The 17,847-nt window shown below is 39.5% G+C and overlaps 1 protein-coding gene across 2 annotated transcripts in view; it reads right to left on the minus strand.

The window, feature by feature from the left end:
* The window catches only part of KIAA2026 (KIAA2026 ortholog), a 77,531-nt gene that overhangs the window by 20,512 nt on the left and 39,172 nt on the right, over nt 1-17,847 (minus strand). For both annotated transcript variants that reach the window (XM_054032133.1, XM_054032132.1), the window contains 2 exons: nt 15,858-15,934; nt 3,611-3,700 (listed from right to left, as the gene is read on the minus strand). In XM_054032133.1, coding sequence (XP_053888108.1) covers nt 3,611-3,700; nt 15,858-15,934 — 167 coding nt within the window. The remainder of the gene's footprint in view (nt 1-3,610; nt 3,701-15,857; nt 15,935-17,847) is intronic.

Consider the following 17,847-nt stretch of genomic DNA (forward strand, 5'->3'; position numbering starts at 1 on the left):
GTTTCTAAGAAGTTAACTTCTTCTGATAGTCTCTCATGAAAAAAATCTCTTAAGAGGTGAAGAAGCTGGTTTTGAACTAGAGGGTGTGCTCCTCCCATCATCAGATAAACTCAAGGACTCACTGGTCTTCAGAAATATTTCCAAATCTGGCAAAAATGAGGACAGATGGTCCCTAAATGGAAGAATAAGGGTAAGGCTACCAAAGTCCTCTGGTAAATCTTCATACTAGCTTTTTAGCCAGAATTACAAAAACCTGATGACCTTGAGACCAATCAAAAAGACAGTTTATGCCTCCACTAGCCCTTAATCTTTTCCAGCTCACTAGCCCTAGAGTCTTGGTAAGACTGGAATCCACTTAAGAAGGAAAAGCAGCTGATGGAATTGGCCCTTCTGATACACCCTTTTTCTCCCCTCAAATAGCAGACCTATCACCGTTGTCTGCATCTTTATTGAAAGACCAGAATTTCATAGCTGTGTGCCTACAAGCAGCATTGATTTCAACCAAAAAGAAGTTAGTAGACAAAATCCTAATATTTACAAAAAGCAGTAACCTGCACAACTATGGACTATGCAACACACTATAACAGTGACCAAGTTTTAACAGAGTAAGATAAGAAAAATCTAACTAAATTTAATAATGTAACTACACAGGGAGAGTGTTATATTACATGACAGAACAGACTAGTGGAGAGAAACTGAGGGATGACTTGTGGGTAGGAGATTTTATACACTGTTTTAAAACAATGGGTTTGAGGGACATACATCCTCCCCCCAGCAATGTTTCACTGTGACAGATAATACAACTCCTAAAATGGGGATCAGCAGGGGGAATGTCATGAAGGAGAGAGAAATTCCAGTCGCTTCAAAGGGGTCATAATTCCAAAAAAAGGCCTCTGATAATTCAGCTTCTTCCAATGATCCTGCTAGAAGAGTTTCAGTGTCACTCTTTGGACAGCCACACAGAGAGAGCCAAAAACAAACCAGGCCTCAAGAGGAGTACAGCTCAGCCCAAGACCATCAGATATAAAAAGCCGCTGAACTTTTTTTGGGCAACAAATTAGAAGAGTCTGGTCTTAACTATCAAGACATGATAACACGCAATATAACATAGGAACTGCCATACCATATCAGACAGTGGTACAGCTAGTGCAGTGTGCTGTCTCTGCGAGAACTAGATGTTTCAGAGGAAATTGCAAGAAACCTCATTGCAAACACTTATGGAATTGCCTCCCAAAAAGGGAATGTTATTCTTAGGGTTTATCCACAGGAAGACATAATGCACACTAGCCTGCCATGCAATAACTGGCTCTGTAGATCCTGCTACTGCATATTAGAAGTCCAAAAGTACACTTCGACATACGCAATACAGCACTTTTTAGTGCATGGTAGCAGGGTCCACAAGACCAGTTAGTACAGAGCACGCTAGTGTGCTGTAGATTTACACCCCAGCTTGCCACTCACTAAGTTTCCATGTGGATAATCCCTAAGCTTCTGTCAAAGAGAGACTGGCCCATGCTCTGAAGAATTAAAATGTATATCAATTCTATTTTTTAAATTTCGTATCGAATTTAACTGTGGATGTTACAACTGTGGCTTATTATCAACATAATTTTATCATAATTATCAAAATAATTATCTTATTATCAACATAAATTTATTTGAAGCCTCCTAAACTCTTAGTTTCAATGACCTCTCCTGGCAATAAACTCCACAGGTTAATCATGTGTTGTAAAGAATTACTTCCTTTTATCAGTTTTAAGTTTGTTGCCTAATGATTTCACTGAATATCTTTTTGTTCTTGCATAGTGAAAAAGGGTAAATAGAGCATATGATTTACCTTTTCTATAGCATTCATTATTTTGCATCATTTCCATTATTATTTATTAATTCCCCGTTCAGTAATCTCCTCTTTAAACGAAACTAAACTTAGTCCCAGTCTTTTAATGTTCTTAAATTTTTATTTTATTTTTATGTACCATTTACATTGCTGTAGTGCCTAGAGACCAAGCAGGTCAGGTCCTCATTATACTAGGCCTATACAAATATATAGAATGTGATGGTCCCTCCCCCAGAGAGCGTTACATGGAAGTCTTGTCCTGACTCTGTGCATTGTTTGTATCTGTACTCTCTAGGATTAATGCTATATTCTTTTAGAGACAAGGCAACCAGAACCAAGCACAGCATATATAAAGGTGTTGTTACATTTCAGTTTAATGAGCAATTATGAAAAATTTAGATATTTACATACCCTTCTAAAAGTCTTGCTGGTATTAGATAATCCCTGATAGGAGGAACACCAGCAGAATACACATACAACTATTAATTTGTACTGCTGTACATAGATATTACTTCTATATTACTAATCTCTGCCATTCTGGTAAACCTCTCTCAGATTATTGTCTTGAAACAAGGTCACAGTCTTGCAGCTACAAAATAATTTCAAATGGGGTCCATAACTGCAGCTTTGAGTGTTGTTATAGGCATCATTCTGAGTTTTTAAAGTGAAGTCTCTATTTTTCATAGTCCAGGTTAACATTTAATACCTGCTCCATTTCTCTAAACCTACCAAATCCACTTTTTTTCTTTTTTGCAAATAGAACATTTGTTGTATCAATAACCTAAGGTGACCTGAACATACGTCTTCAAGCACTTGAAGCAATATAGGCTGAATAGCCTAATTTTCCTTCTAAAATACAGAGACAAAGTCATTTAAAATTGTTAGGCATTTCTGTGGCATTTTTATGAACTCTATTGATCACAGTTGCCATAGATGAAACTTTTATCAAGAGGCAGAAAGGAGAATGGAGCTCAATAGTAGAAGGGGTTTGAGCCAAAGAGTCAAGAAAACAAATGGGTTCCACCATTTATGCTTTTAAAAACATTCATCTTGGTGGGAGACTCTCCCTCTTTGCCACCACACCCAATATCTGCTGGATTCTTTGGTCTAATGGGTCTGATTTTGGCGTCTTGAGTTATGTGGTCCAACGTCTGCTAGGTATGAATCTGTCCCTCAATCCCCACTCCAAAGCCAGATGAAATGATCGTGATGCATTGCCTCCCCTGAATGAACGCTTCAGCAGCTGACTATAAATACAAAAGTCAGTTAAGCTGAATCTGACTACACATTTGTGGAAGGGGAGGAGTCAGACATCAGCATAGACATTATGTGGCTACATCACAGGGCCCTATGTAACCATGTGTCTGTCTGGATGGAAATCTAAGCAGAACCACAAATATGTGAGGATTCCATATTTTGAATTAATATCAGAATATGGCCCCAAGGAAAGGTGCTCAGAGAATAAGTACAAATAAACCTACTCTTGTCTAAGGTACTATTGCCCTGCCCAAGCTTTACTAAATCAAAACCCTGAAATAATGGTTAAAGATTGCTATATACTTATTAATTTCACTGTTTCTTGACAGTAATTGTGAACTGAACACTAATATAAAGATATGATGGAAATAAAAAATAAAATCTTTCTAACTAGTTAACTCTAAGGGCTTCCATACAACTACTCATAAGACCCACATTATAACAATTCACAGGCTCCAAAAAATAACTGGAACAATTTTATACCCATACAAAAGAAAGTTTTTGAACATCACATACCGATTTCTTTCTAATGTTCTCCAGATCTTTGAGTTCATTCTCGATTTTTGTGATTAATTCCCTGAGTTCATCAAGATTAGTGCAAATAAGCTAAAAACAAACAAACAAACAAAAAAGACTTGGTAATGCATCATTTAAAAAAAACACACTGAATTTGAAAAAAAAAAAAACACATCTAAAAAACACATTCTAATGCTTAAGTTTACCACTTGATCTTTTCTTTACTTCTGCAATTAATATAACAACAAACAAGGAAAAAATCCCCATAACTTTTATAGAAAAATCTTATTAGACAGACTTCAGTCTTACATACAGATGGAGCAGCTGAAATCTGGATGTGTGGCTGCGTCTCCATAAGTTCTTACATAATTTACACTTCCCCACTTGTCAATGCCTGCATCAGAATCCAGGCACTTTCTAAAAAATAAACTCACAGTGCAGAATAACACAGATCAGGAAACTTGCCCTAGTTTTAACTGTGCCTCTGAATACCTTTGTGCATGTTCCAAATGATTCCTTAGCAAGTGAACCCATGCTAACACTGAGCTGCAATTGTGCTAGTAAGGTAATTACACCTTATTTTTGTTTGTTTATACAAAGTACCAGTAAATAAGTGTAACTAAAACAGAAAGTCAACAAAAGACAATGGGCCAAATTCAATCTTGGTGTAAGGAAGTACAACTTCATTGATTTTAATGAGTTGCACATGTTTTCACTAGACACCCATGAAAGGTAATCCAAATAACACAGCTGTTTTCACAAAGTAACATGATTTGAACAAAAATAAAGCACCCAATATAATGTAACCCAATATAATGTACTGTTACTAATTTCTTCAACAAATGGCTTGTTTTCCTAATATTTCCTTTCAGAATGTGGCTGTTAATTTCTTGATTAACTATGGGCTTGTCTGCATTAAAAAGGCTGTGCTGCTACAGCTATGCTGCTGAAGTGGTTCTGTAGATACCATCCACAGCAATGGGAGGGATTCTCCCATTGGCGTAGGTAACCCACCTCCCCGAGAGGCAGTAACTTGCGCTGTCTACATGAGGATTTAGGTAGTTTTAACTATGCTGCTAATTAGTGTGGATTATTCACACCTTAATGTAGGTAAACCAACCTAATTTTCTAATGTAGATCAGGTCTATGAGTACAAACATAATGTGAGCAAATAGTAGAAGAATTCTGGTTTACTAATGTCAACAATAGGATTTTAATCTAGAAACCATAAAACTAGAAAATTTTTTTATTCATAACATTGAATTTTAGGAACTGTAGGTCGGTGGTGGTGGTGGTGGTGGTGGTGTGTGTGGAGAGAGATTTCAGCTGACAGCAACTTTTTTCCAAAGGCTATAACTCTGCATGGTTGGTCACTGGATTTAAAATATCAAAATAAGTGATATCAAAAACCATTCAAGTCCATCTTCAAAATGTTCACTAATGATTACAAACATAATAAAATCTTTTAACAACAACAGAACACAAAATAAAAAACGACAGAATACAATTACTAATATTTATGGCAAATCATCAAATTATTCTAACTCACTCTGATTTCAGTTGTTTTAACACAGGAAATTTTAGCATGGAAGCAAGTTAAAATAAAATTGTATGTACACCGATTTGACTATTTTAGCGTCCATATGCCTACCTTCCCCCAATACAATTTTTTGTTGTTGTTTCTGATACTTCCCTTCTCTATTTTTTTTAAAATAGCCTTGTTAATAAAATATAGTACATGATCTTTTGGCAAGATACTGAGGTTTGAAAGACAGCTAATGCATACAGGCAACAATTACTTTCCATAACATTTTACTGAAAAAAAAAGAGAAGTTTTATGCACACTTCAGAGGGTCTTTTTAAGAAAGTGGAGTCACTCTAACTTTATTAAAAAAAGCAGAAATGAGAGAATAAGTGAGCAAATGATCAAGATATCTTAGGCTTTTTCAAAGTATTCCTTTTTTACTGCAAAAACAAAAAGTATATGTTTGCACAATCTGCTCTTCAGGTAGCTAGTAGTGCCACCTATTCTTAAGTTGCCCAACTCTTTCCATTATAAAACTGTTTTCAGTTGCTTATAACTTTGCCAAAACTTGAACCATTTGGGCTGAAGTTTCCCAGGCCAGGTTTCTGCCTCAGACTGATGAATTTTTTTTGTTTTGGTTTTGGTTTAAGTTTCAGAAAAAATGGTCCAGCCATTTCCACAAACGAAAATAGGGAAAATACATTGTTTGGCCCAATACTGAATAAATTATTACAACTGCTTTGTATAAAACTCTAGCACCTCCATGGTTGGGGGCAACAGCTTGAAATTTGGCAAGGAGATTACCGGGGGAAGATGAACTGTGAGGGAGAAGGGATAACTGGAACTCAGATCTAGAAGTTAGACCTGGATGGGCATGGAGACTGGGAAAGGGAAAAGTTGCCCACAGTTGGAAACTGGGATTAGCTAGATGAGAACACTGGGATGAGGAGCTGTGGAGGTGGAGAAAACAGACTGGGATAGTGACTGGATGAGGGGGGTGGGGCAGAAAGTGTCAGGCTTAGGGAGAACAGGAGCAGAAGGACTCACAGGACTCCTGCATCATTCAATGTACAGGATGTACTGTGTTCTCAGGATGAATCAGAGTTATATAGTGAAGGAGGCTGTAATACCCCTACCTCATTTGTTGCAGAAGTTGGAAGGTGTGCAGTGAATAAGGCAAGGAATTACAGGAAGAGAAAGGATGGTCTCATGATTAAGGCATGAATACTACCCTAGAGAACTGGATTCTATCCCTGCCTCTGCCGCAGAATTCTTATGTGATGCTGGGCAAGTCACATCCAAACTTTTCACAGATGTTCTTGGATGCCCAAATTGAGACCCTAGGGACTGATATACAGAAATGCTGAGCACTTATAGTTGCACATGAAGTTAATGGGAGATGTGCTCTGAATATATAAAGGGCTATATAAAACTAAGTTGTCTGAAAAATCAGATCTTAGGTGTCAAGTTGGGCACCCAAAGTGGATACTTTTGATTTTAATCTCTAGGTATCTCAGTTCCCCATCTGTAAAATTGGGATTATATCATCCCCTCACCTCACAGGTGTACTGCGAAGGTAAATTAGTTAATGCTTATGAAGCACTCAGATACTATACTAATAAATGCCTTAAAAAGTCCATGAAAATATCACTAATTGTGTATTCACAGCAGGATTTGAAGAATTTGCAGTAAATAAAGCCTGAGGCCACACACTGAATGAGGATACAACAAAATATTGAAAAAACAGCTCCGTCAGTGAACACTATCAATTCTGTGCACTGAATGATGACAGGATTCTATGGAGGGAAAAAGTATGTGATGATGTAATTATAGACTGTACCATAATGCATAAGCGCAAGAGGGCAGAATTAAGGTTGCACAGGCTACTTTAATTTTTAAATTTCCTAAATTTTGGGTACTTGACTTTGAAAACTTAATGATTTTTAGCAGTTTTTGTGGGAAATATAATTTAAAGGATAGTTTTATGGCCTCTTAATGGAGGATCAAATTATTTACAATATTTCAAATATGAGACAAATCAAAGAAATATTTTCAGCCTTTATTCTGTATTTTCTTGCATTTGCAGCTTTAACCCAAGACTCTTTACTTTAACTTCTACTGTATTAGGGAAGAAAAAAGACTGTAAAATCATAATGTACTGTTTCCCCTTAATACAAGATTTAAAATACATTATTCTATCTTCCTCTATAAAGCCCACTGACACATAAAAACAACAACAAAAAGAAGATAAGTTTCCTTATGCATGCTACTTTGAAATGGGAGCAAGCAGTCAGTTGTTTGAATGAGACTGCATAAAGAAACATACCTTCTTTTTGTTGTTGTTGAAGGACTAGTAAGCTGAATTTAATGTTTCATTTTTTTGTGATAATACTGCATTCTAAATTGGTTCAAAGATTTTGCCACTCAGCTTAAGGGAAAATGCCACTAAGGAAACCAGAACACCTACATTTTTCTTCATGTTGTCATGTCCTTATAGCTAATTGCTCGGGGGTGGGGGGGAGGGCAAGAGAAGCATGTAAAACAACACACTTTCTACTACTAAATATTTTGAACAAGAAAAAGAATGTGGGAAGAAAGCCGTGCCCTTTATGGTTTTTGCGGGTGGTGACGGAAGACAAAGTTTGGGTTTTTCAGGCACCTAGTCTGCAAATATTTATGTATATGATAAAACTAAGCGGTGTGAATAGTTCCACTGAAGTCTATGCACATTCGAAGTTAAGCATGTACATAAAAAAGAATAAAGGATTTGGGCTGATTACCAAATATGGGCTTGATTTTCAGAAGTGTTGACTAATTACTATGGCACTCTGTACCTCAAAGCAGCACCCTGGAACCCCCATATTTATGCCATGTAAGGTATCAAATGAAAGGTCATGATTTGCTGAAACCCATTTTTCTGCCAAAATATGTATATCATTAGTGTGTATGAAGTAATCAGATTTTGCTGTATGGTTGTTACTGAAATATGCTGTAAGTTTGCTAATGACATGTTAATGATGATGGGCGATCACTCATTACCGAGTATGATCATCTTCCATGAGAGTTATGGGTCCTCAGGTGGCTAATAAGGCCAATCTTTGAACCACAAGTTCTATTACAATGAGGGCAGATATTTTCAGGCTCAGCAGGAGGCTGTTGACCATGACTGGAGACCAGTCTCTCCTTCCTCCTGCGCCCTTGTCCTCTTTGGCTTGTTGGCGAGCAAGTTCAAAATGCAGGGAACCATCACGTAGGACTTCACTCCAATTTAAGCGATCCTGGGCAAGTGTCTCCCAAGTATCAATATCAATATTAAATTTTTTAGGTTGTCCTTCAGCAAGTCCTTATAACGCTTCCGTTGTCCATCCACGTTACGGTACCCTTCTTTTAGCTGAAAGAACAGGACCTGTTTTGGGAGGCAATGGTCTGGCATCCGGACAATCTGACCAGTCCAACGGAATTGCTGACTGATGATCATTGCCTCAATACTGGTGGTCTTTGCTTCTTCCAGAACACTAATGTTGGTGCGCCTGTCTTCCCATTTGATCTTCAGAATCTTACGAAGGCAGCGTTATTGGTGCCTCTCAAGGACTTGCAAGTGGTGTCTATAGGTTGTCCAAGTTTCAGACCCATACAACAGTGTTGGGAGAATAACAGCTTGATAAACAAGAAGCTTGGTGTCTGTTCGAATGTCATGATCTTTAAAGACCCTGTGCCGTAAACGAGAAAAAGCTGCACTGACACAGCTCAGGCAATGTTGAATTTCTGCATCAATATCTGCCTTGGATGAAAGATGATTTCCAAGGTAGAGGAAATGATCGACATTCTCCAGTGCCACTCCTTTGATTTTGATAGATGGGGCATGTAATACCTCATTTGGAGAGGGCTGATAGAGCACTTTAGTCTTCTTGATATTAAGAGTGAGATCAAGACATGCATAAGCATCAGCAAACACATTCAAGATCGTTTGAAGTGGGCAAAGATTGCGTTGTGATCAGCATACTGTAGTTCCACAATAGATGTTGTGGAAATCTTACTCTTGGCTTTCAGCCTGCTAAGCCTGAACAGTTTTCCATCCATTCTGTTATTTCAACGCCACCTGTAAACTTCCCAGCAATTAGGTAAAGAATGACGGCAATAAAAAGCACAAACACAGTTGGAGCGATGATACATCCCTGTTTGAGTCCTGTTTGTACTATGACAGGTTCACTCAGAGCCAGTGCTGCTCAGAACAGTTGCTTTCATGTTATCATGAAGCAATTTTAGGACATTGATATATTTATCAGGACATCCAATCTTAGAAAGTACAGTCCAGAGGGCTCGGCTTTAGTTAGATCAATAAAAGCCATGTATAGTGGTCGGTTTTGCTCCTGACACTTGTCTTGCAGCTGCCGTGCTGTGAAGATCATATCCACAGTTCCACGACATCGGAAACCACTCTGTAACTCCAGTAAAATTTCTTCCGACAGGGCAGAAGGCGGGTTGCAAGGATCCACACCAGAACTTTGCCTGCAATAGCTAGGAGGGAGATCCCACGATAATGTCCATAATCCACTTTATCCCCTTTCTTAAAGAGGGTGACAATCAAGACATCCCCTATTTCACGGGGTAGCTCCTCCTTTATCCAGATTTTAAGGAGAAGCATGTAAAGCTGCCAAATTAACTCTCGTCCACCGTTTTTAAAGATTTCAGCAGGGATCCCATTTAGACCTGCTGCCTTGTTGTTCTTCATCTGCATGGTGGCATTGTGTACCTCATACAAATTGGGAGGGTCTCCGAGCTCATCCCTAAATGGTCATTGAGGGATTTTCTCAAGGACTTCATCTACAACCACAGAATTACTGTTAAGGAGATCTTCAAAATGTTCTTTCCAACGAGAATTAATGGTTTCGTTGTCCTTCAAAAGTGTGGTTCCGTCCTTAGAGCCAAGAGGATTCATACCATGACAAATTGGCCAACAAATAGTGCCAGCCTTAGTGGCACTAAAGATACCACATGTATTGTGGATGTCCGTGAGACATTGGAGTTCTTGCACTTTCTTAGGCCACCATTTGTTCTTAAGTTCTCTGGTTTTACATTGTACTTCCGCCCTCGCCTTGGCATGGGCTTCTCTCTTTATATTACAATTTATGTTGTTTTGCTTAGCATGAAATGCCATTCTCTTCTCATTGAGGAGTTGCTAAATTTCAGCATCATTCTCATCAAACCAGTCCTGATGTTTTCTGGTGTGGTAGCCTATGGTTTCCTCACAGGCATTGATGATTACTGCTTTCAATTGGCTCCAATGTTCTTCAATTGCTTCTGGAAACTCTGATGGAAGCTTTTCTTCTAAGACTGCTTGGAAGTGGTCATGCTTAATAGGGTCCTTCAAATCTTGAACCTTCAGCTTGCGCCTGACCTGCTTCTTTTGCAGCCTCCATTTGGGAGCCATCTTAATTTTCATTGTGGATCGAATAAGGCAATGATCTGTCCAACAGTCATCAGCACTTGTCATTGCTCTTGTGAGAATTACGTCACTACAATCTCGGGCACAAACTATGACGTAGTTGAGGGGATGCCAGTGCTTTGACCGTGGGTGTCTCCAAGATGTTTTGAACTTTTCTTTTTGTCAGAAAAGGGTGTTCGTAACAATAAGTTTATGTTCAGCACAGTTGGTCAGAAGCAGAATTCCATTTGAATTGCTTTTGCCAACTTCTTCTTTCCCAATAGTTCCTTTCCACAGGTCTGAGTCTTGTCCAACAGGTGCATTGAAAGCCCCCAGAAGGATGATCTTGTCTTCTGTAGGGGTCTCCAATAAAATGGTTTCCAACTGAGAATAAAAAAAATCTTCCTTTACATTCTCATCGGCATCCACATAGGCACTCACAATAGTTGCCTCTTGATTTTTGGTGAGCCTCAGTCGGAGTGTCATAAACCGTTCATTCATGCCAACTGGTACCTTAGAGAGGCACCTTACGAGCTTGTTCTTTATAGCAAAGCTCACTCCATGCAATCGGGGTTCATCTATAGATTTTCCCTTCCAGAAGTAGGTGTATCCTCCTTTCTTCTCCCTCACCTGTCCTTCATCAGCTCTTCTAGTTTCGGACAAAGCAGCAATATCGACGTTAAACCGACTCAATTCACAAGCAATAATGGCTGTACATCGCTCTGGTCGGTCACTGTTTGAATTGTCCATCAGGGTACGTACATTCCAAGTTCCAAAGTTGAAAAGTTTTTACATTTTCGACCGCTGAGGTGGTGATTCTGCTGAATGCAGCTATCCAGCCAGGAAAAACAGAGGAAAGACTATTTTTAAGGTACCTTTTCTAAACCCCTCCCCATGTAGGGTGAGCAGAGTGAATCTTAAAAAGGACTGCTCAGTCATGGGTGCAGCTGCCGAGATACTCAACCCGCTTCAATCCTCGAGCAAGACAACTGTATCCCACACCCACCACCTGTGTGTCGGTCTGTGACTAGGAACTTCCGGATTTCAGTGTCCTGTTCCCATCACCACTCGCGAATCGCCACCGGACTTTTGACTTGTGCAAAAGTCATTTTCCTAAAAACTGGAAGATGCCTGTGCGGAACTTCTTTTAAAGTGGTAAGACTGATGCACAACCGTCACCACGCTATCCTTGACAGATAGAGGACTTTAAACCAATGGAATGGACACCATGACAATTGGAAATGCTCTATTTGCTGCAGCCTTCATCCACCTTCACAGCTATTGTAACATTACACAACAGTTTCACCTCCATTGTGCAGTTATCCTCCATCTGCTCTGCTGTTAGGGACTTCTTGGATCCAAGAAGTCCCAAGAAGAAGCTAGTGACATACAGAGGTGACTGTGGCATTATCTGATTAAAATATGACCATGTAGATTATTGTTGCTACCACTGTGATATAATTGCAACAAATCTTATACAAGGCGTGTCAAGTAAGGCGTCTATGGAACGGTTCTGATTTGCTGAATAGGATTATACTATTTGTATGCATGTATCATTTTGTATTTGAAGTTATAAGTATTGTCCGTATTCCTGTATTTCAAATATGTTTGCTCCTGTGGTAATGCCCACAAGGTATTTAGCCTGCACATCTTGAAGGGACTATACAAGTTAAACGGCTCATCAAGGAACACTTAACTCACAATGGACCATGGAAGACGCCCATGCACACCTGATAGACGTCTAACTAGAGTATCGGTAATGGCTTCTGCTATGACTGAGCAAAATCATGCATGGACATGTGACTTGCCCATGTGACTCCAAACACCATCTTGTTACCTGTAATTTTCCACAGTAAGAACAATGGATTTCCCTTCAACTGGCAAAAGCTATAAAAGGCCCTGGAAACACCTCCATTTTGCCTCTTTCCTGCTCAAACCTCTGGACTGTGAACTTATGCTAATGGGAGCAGTCTAACCAAAGGACTGAGGACCTTCCAATGATTTGGAAGCAACCAGAGATTTAACAAGACAGCATGGGCGGCGAGTTCTATGGGCCCGTGGTGCCTGGGCACCATGGGCCCGGCTCCAGCATTCTGAGGCCCGGTCTCTCCCCTGGCCCCGCCTTCTGTCCGGTGCATCCCCCAGGCCATTTAAAACAGCCCGTGACCCCCACTCATCACTGGCAGCGCAGCAGAGCTGAGCAGCTTCCTGACTGCTCACTCCACGTGGCTGCCAGCCCCACCCTGCAGCCCCTGAGCAGGGTGGGTCTGTGTGCCATCCCAAGAGCCCCTGTGGCCAATGGGAAGCTGCGGGGGCAGTGCCTGGGGGTAGCGGCACATGGAGACTCCCGGCCCACCCTGCCTAGGAGCTCCAAGTAAGTGCCACACTCCCCCACCCCTTCCCAGAGTCTGCACCCCGCCCTTTGGCCCCCAAACTCCCTCCCAGAGCCTGCACCCCAACTCCCAGCCCAGAGCCAGCACCCAAACTCCGACCCAGAGCCTGAACCCCCACCTCCTTCTCCCACCCCCTCTCCTGCCTCCAAACTCGCTCCCAGAGCCTGCACTCAAACACCCTTCCAGAGCCTACAACCCTCACCCCCTCCTGCACCCCAACCCCTTGCACAAGCCCAGAGCCTAGATCCAAACTCCATCCCAGAACCTGCACCTCCACCCCCTGCCGCAACCCGGAGCCTGCACCCAGCACCCAAACTCCATCTCAGAGCCTGCACCCCAGACCTCCTCCCCCACCCAAACTCCCTCCCAGAGTCCAGCCTCTCACCCGTCCTGGACCCCAATCCCCTGCTCCAGCCCAGGGCCTGCACCCCAGACCTCCTCCCCCGACCCAAACTCCCTCCCAGAGCCTTAGGCAGGTTGGGGACGGAGTTGGGGGGGGGGGCAGATTCTGGGCACCACCAAAATTTCTACAAACCTGCCGCCGCTTGCAAGCCAGCAATTTATTCCATCACTGCTACAGGACTGATCCAAGGACTTGGCAATTATTGTGTGTATTTGATTCCTTTTTTATAAATAAACCTTTAGATTTTAGATACTAAAGGATTGGCAACAGCATGATTATTGAGTTATATATTGGGTATGTGGCTGGTCCTTTGGAATCAGAGGACCCTTTTGTTTGATGAAATGGGTTTAAATAACCATTCTCTTTAAGTATAATGTCTGGGTGTTGAATCCAAGATTGGAATGCCTAAGGAGACTGCTTTTTTGACTTCTTGTTAGCCAGTGTGGTGAAACAGAAATTTACCTTTGTTGCTGGTTTGGGAGCATAACTAGCAGTTTTGGGTGTGTCTGCCCTGTTTCTCAGCAGTTTGTCCTGAATTTGGTATTCTCAGTTGTGACCCACAAAGGCACAGTGACAGTGACCCCCACCCAGCTAGGGTTGCCAGGCATCTGGTTTCTGACCGGAATGTCCAGTCGAAAAGTGACCCTGGTGCCGCCAGTTAATACTGCTGTTAGTTACATGTTTGTATTTTGGGCATTCACACCTGGTGGCTGTTAGAAGGTGTGAATAATAATTTGCTCAGCCACTGATATTCTTTTTAACGGATCTCCCCAATAAGATCTATCCTGATAAAATGAAGTTCAATAAATAATATGTAATTGGCATGTCCACATTATGGTTTTGTACATACAGCGTGAAGAGTTTCTATATTGCCAGATATGTCTCATGTATATAAAGCAACTTCTGAGAACAATTCTGACCTTTATGTATTTGTTTTACAATAGGTCTATGTGCAAGGATAGCAATACTCTTATGATTATTAAAGTGCCTCACTTTGCATATTTCATATCCTAAAAACAGGCTTGCAGAGCCTCACTTAATTAAAAGACTACCACTATATTAATGAAATGCTATAAATATTTCTTGAGTACATATTTAGAGCACAGGTCACCAGGAGAGCATTATAAAGGCACACTTTATCCTGCCATATCCAAAAACTTTAACAGTATTTCCACTATAACTCCTTTCATATGTATATATGCTTGGACAGGACTCCTCTTCTTCAGCCCTGCCTGCACACTATTAAAAAAGATTTCCTGGTAAGGCTGAACTGTCAGTATTGACAGGTCATAACTTAGTTAAAATAGTTTTGAAACTCACTGGGGCTCCATATTATCTGGAAGACAGTTTAGATAAGTTATGTCTTGCCTACATTGGAATCATAGCTCGACTAACAAACAGTTTTTAACAAACAATAGCATATTCAGGGCCTTATGAATATTTAATTGTAAATTAAAATACATGTGGATAATATGCCAAGAAAATACAATTTTTGTGGCATACTTGACATATTTTCCTTTCTCCCCTCTGTTGTACCAGTACCCTTTCCTCCTCCATAATCTAGCACTTCTACAGATGCTAGTTGCAATCTAGTACCATACTAGGAGCACAACAAAAATGTTTAGCTATAGGTAGTGATCTAGCATCTAGGGTTAGTTACAAAGCATTACCATTTAGAAATTCTTCCTGTGACCTCTTCTGGGACACTGCATCTTCACAGAAGAAATGGTTCTATTTGTGGTTTTCCAAAATTATTCCAATTTATGTAAGGCCTAAGTGCTAAGAATATTATTGAGGCCTTTTTTTTAGGTAAGAGATATAAAAGAGTAAAAAGACATTCTTGTAGTTACAGGAGCTCTCCAATCCAAGTGAACAGGCATACATAAATCATGATCTATAATAGAAATCCTGAAAGACTTTAGCTGTAGTAGCACAAGAAAACAACACTATTATAGTTAGCATTCTCTGAGCGCTCCAGTCTAAAGTTCATGTACAGATAAGAGTTAAAACTTAAAAAAAAAAAAAAGATTTCACAAGTCTGGCTTTTTTCAGTCTCAGAGTAAATCAAGCAAGGACTCCCTTATACAAGGATATGCAATGTCACACAACATGTAAAAATGCAACTAATTATACCCATAGAAACTACAGGTCTGTTAATATGTACATAGTATTACCTGAACCACTATTAGTTTTTCAAAGCATGTTCTGTATTTTTTCCTTGACAAACGATCTTACTTACGTAGCTCTCAGCAACACTACGGAAGGTTGTACATGATTAAATATATACGAAAACATTTACTACCACAAAAAGCAGCACACACATCCAAAGAATTAATCTGATAGGATTTTCAGATCTGCTTGTCTGTGATGGGAAGAAAATAAGAGTCACTCCTCATTAATTGCAAGCGTAACTTCTAGAATCACAGTCAATTGCAGTAGGAGATACATGCTCTAAAGACATTTAGATTTCAAGTATATACAACAAAAATTAAGACATTTACCTGAAATTCTGGCACCGCAGGCTTTGTGACAGCTTTCCTCTTCTTTGTAATTGCTTTTTTAGATATGGATTTTTTTCCTTGTAAGATTAAAAGAGAAAAGTTTCATAATGCTGTTTATTGCGCTTCATTAATAAAACCAAATTACATACAACCTTGAAAGTTATAATTTAACTAACAGATAGCTGATGATGAGTCATGTAAACATCATGAAACAGAACCGGACTCAGCAAAAGCAAACATTAAACTACAAGTACCTGTGTGCGGGGCAGCCTTATTTCAACAATGAACAAACCCAGTATAAACTCCAACACACCAAATGAAAATTAAGAACATTAGTAAACTATGAAAGAAACATTCACACTACCATTGTGATGGGGGGATGGGGAGAGGGGGAAGATGCATAATTTAAACCAGAAACATAAATTGGTTTAAAAAAAAAAAAAAAAACAAAAAAAACTTACCTACAAAAACTCTTCTCTGATGTTAGTATCCCACATTGATCCACACACTAGGCCTGGGGCCTTTGGCATGTGATATTAAGTGTGCTCTCAGAGCACAAGTAATTTCTAGAAATCACCTCATGGACACACTGGAGTTACCATACCAGAGGAGACCACTGCTCAGTCTAGTCCAGCAACCTGTACCTGGCTGCAGCCAAAACCTAATCTTGCTTTAGAAAAGGCAAACACTTTCCCCACAATGTGTTTCCTTCCCAATTGCACAATGTAATGATATGAAAGAAAAATTCCTATTCAACTTTAAAGGCAATCAGTTTACCCTTGAAATATCAGGGATAATATTCCTTGTAATCTCTCAATCTAACAAAATAGCTATAAATGTTACATGTGGGCAAGATACCCAGGGAATAAATTTCTTTATTTCTACAACCACCCAGAACTGTACATATTTAACATCATTGATCTCTTCATTTGCACTCTAACCATTAATCCATCTCTGCCAAGACTACTATTACTATTCCAAATCTCAGAGTAATTTGCAAAAAGCTGCAAATGAACAAAAATAACCAAATAATTTAAAAACAACCTACCACATAAAGTTCCCTTTTTTCCCCCTCTAGTATGAATCAGGTAAAAAATTACCAAGTTCTTCTCATTGACTTGCCTGGAGTAAGTGTTTCGGGTTTTTTTGTGAAGTGATTAAAATTTCATTAACCATATTTTGGTCCATATTTTTCCAAATTTAGTCTGATAAATTTTAATTATTATTTTAGTGTGCAATGTACTTTGTAGTGAATATTCAAAGATATGGCTCCTGTTAAGATGTATCCAGAACAGCATAGAAAATAATAGTGAAAATATTATTTATATATATCAATGATACATTGTCACCTGGAATACTCTGTTATGGAATATTCTGTTCTCATCACACTATTTCAAAAAAGATATAGCAGAAACAGAAGTGGTCTAGAGATGGGAGACAAAGACTTCCATATGAGAAGCAGCTGAAAACCACTGGGACATTATAATTTAAAAAGAACTTGAATAAAAGAGGACATGATAGATGAACACAGAATAATTAATAGTATAAACAAAGACTGAGCACTCCTACCTGCTATAACAACATATGAACAAGGGGACATTCAATTAAACTGAAAGGTGACAAATTATACAACTATTAAAAGGAAATGGAGCAACAAAGAAATGCAAGGCCTGGTTGCCCTAATGAAACAACATCATGAGAAGAAGTGTTCCTTCTCAGGAGGAAGCTGCGTTGAAGATGATGAAAGGAACAGGTCTGAACACGGAGGATCTTCAAGTTGGTAAACTTTTTTATTTCATACTTCTTTCTTAAGGACTGCCTGTCTTCCTTCTGGACTATTCTTGAATTCTCACGTTTGAGCAAAAAATATAGTTGTTACTCTATGGTACTATCATTTTAGATGCAGTTGTGATTAAAAAATAGCTGAAATAGGCAGATCTTTCTTTTACAATTTCACCTTTAAAGTAGTACTGAGTGTCAGTGAATGCAA

The sequence above is a fragment of the Malaclemys terrapin genome, chromosome 6 (assembly GCF_027887155.1).
Source record: "Malaclemys terrapin pileata isolate rMalTer1 chromosome 6, rMalTer1.hap1, whole genome shotgun sequence".
Lineage (NCBI taxonomy): Eukaryota > Metazoa > Chordata > Testudines > Emydidae > Malaclemys > Malaclemys terrapin.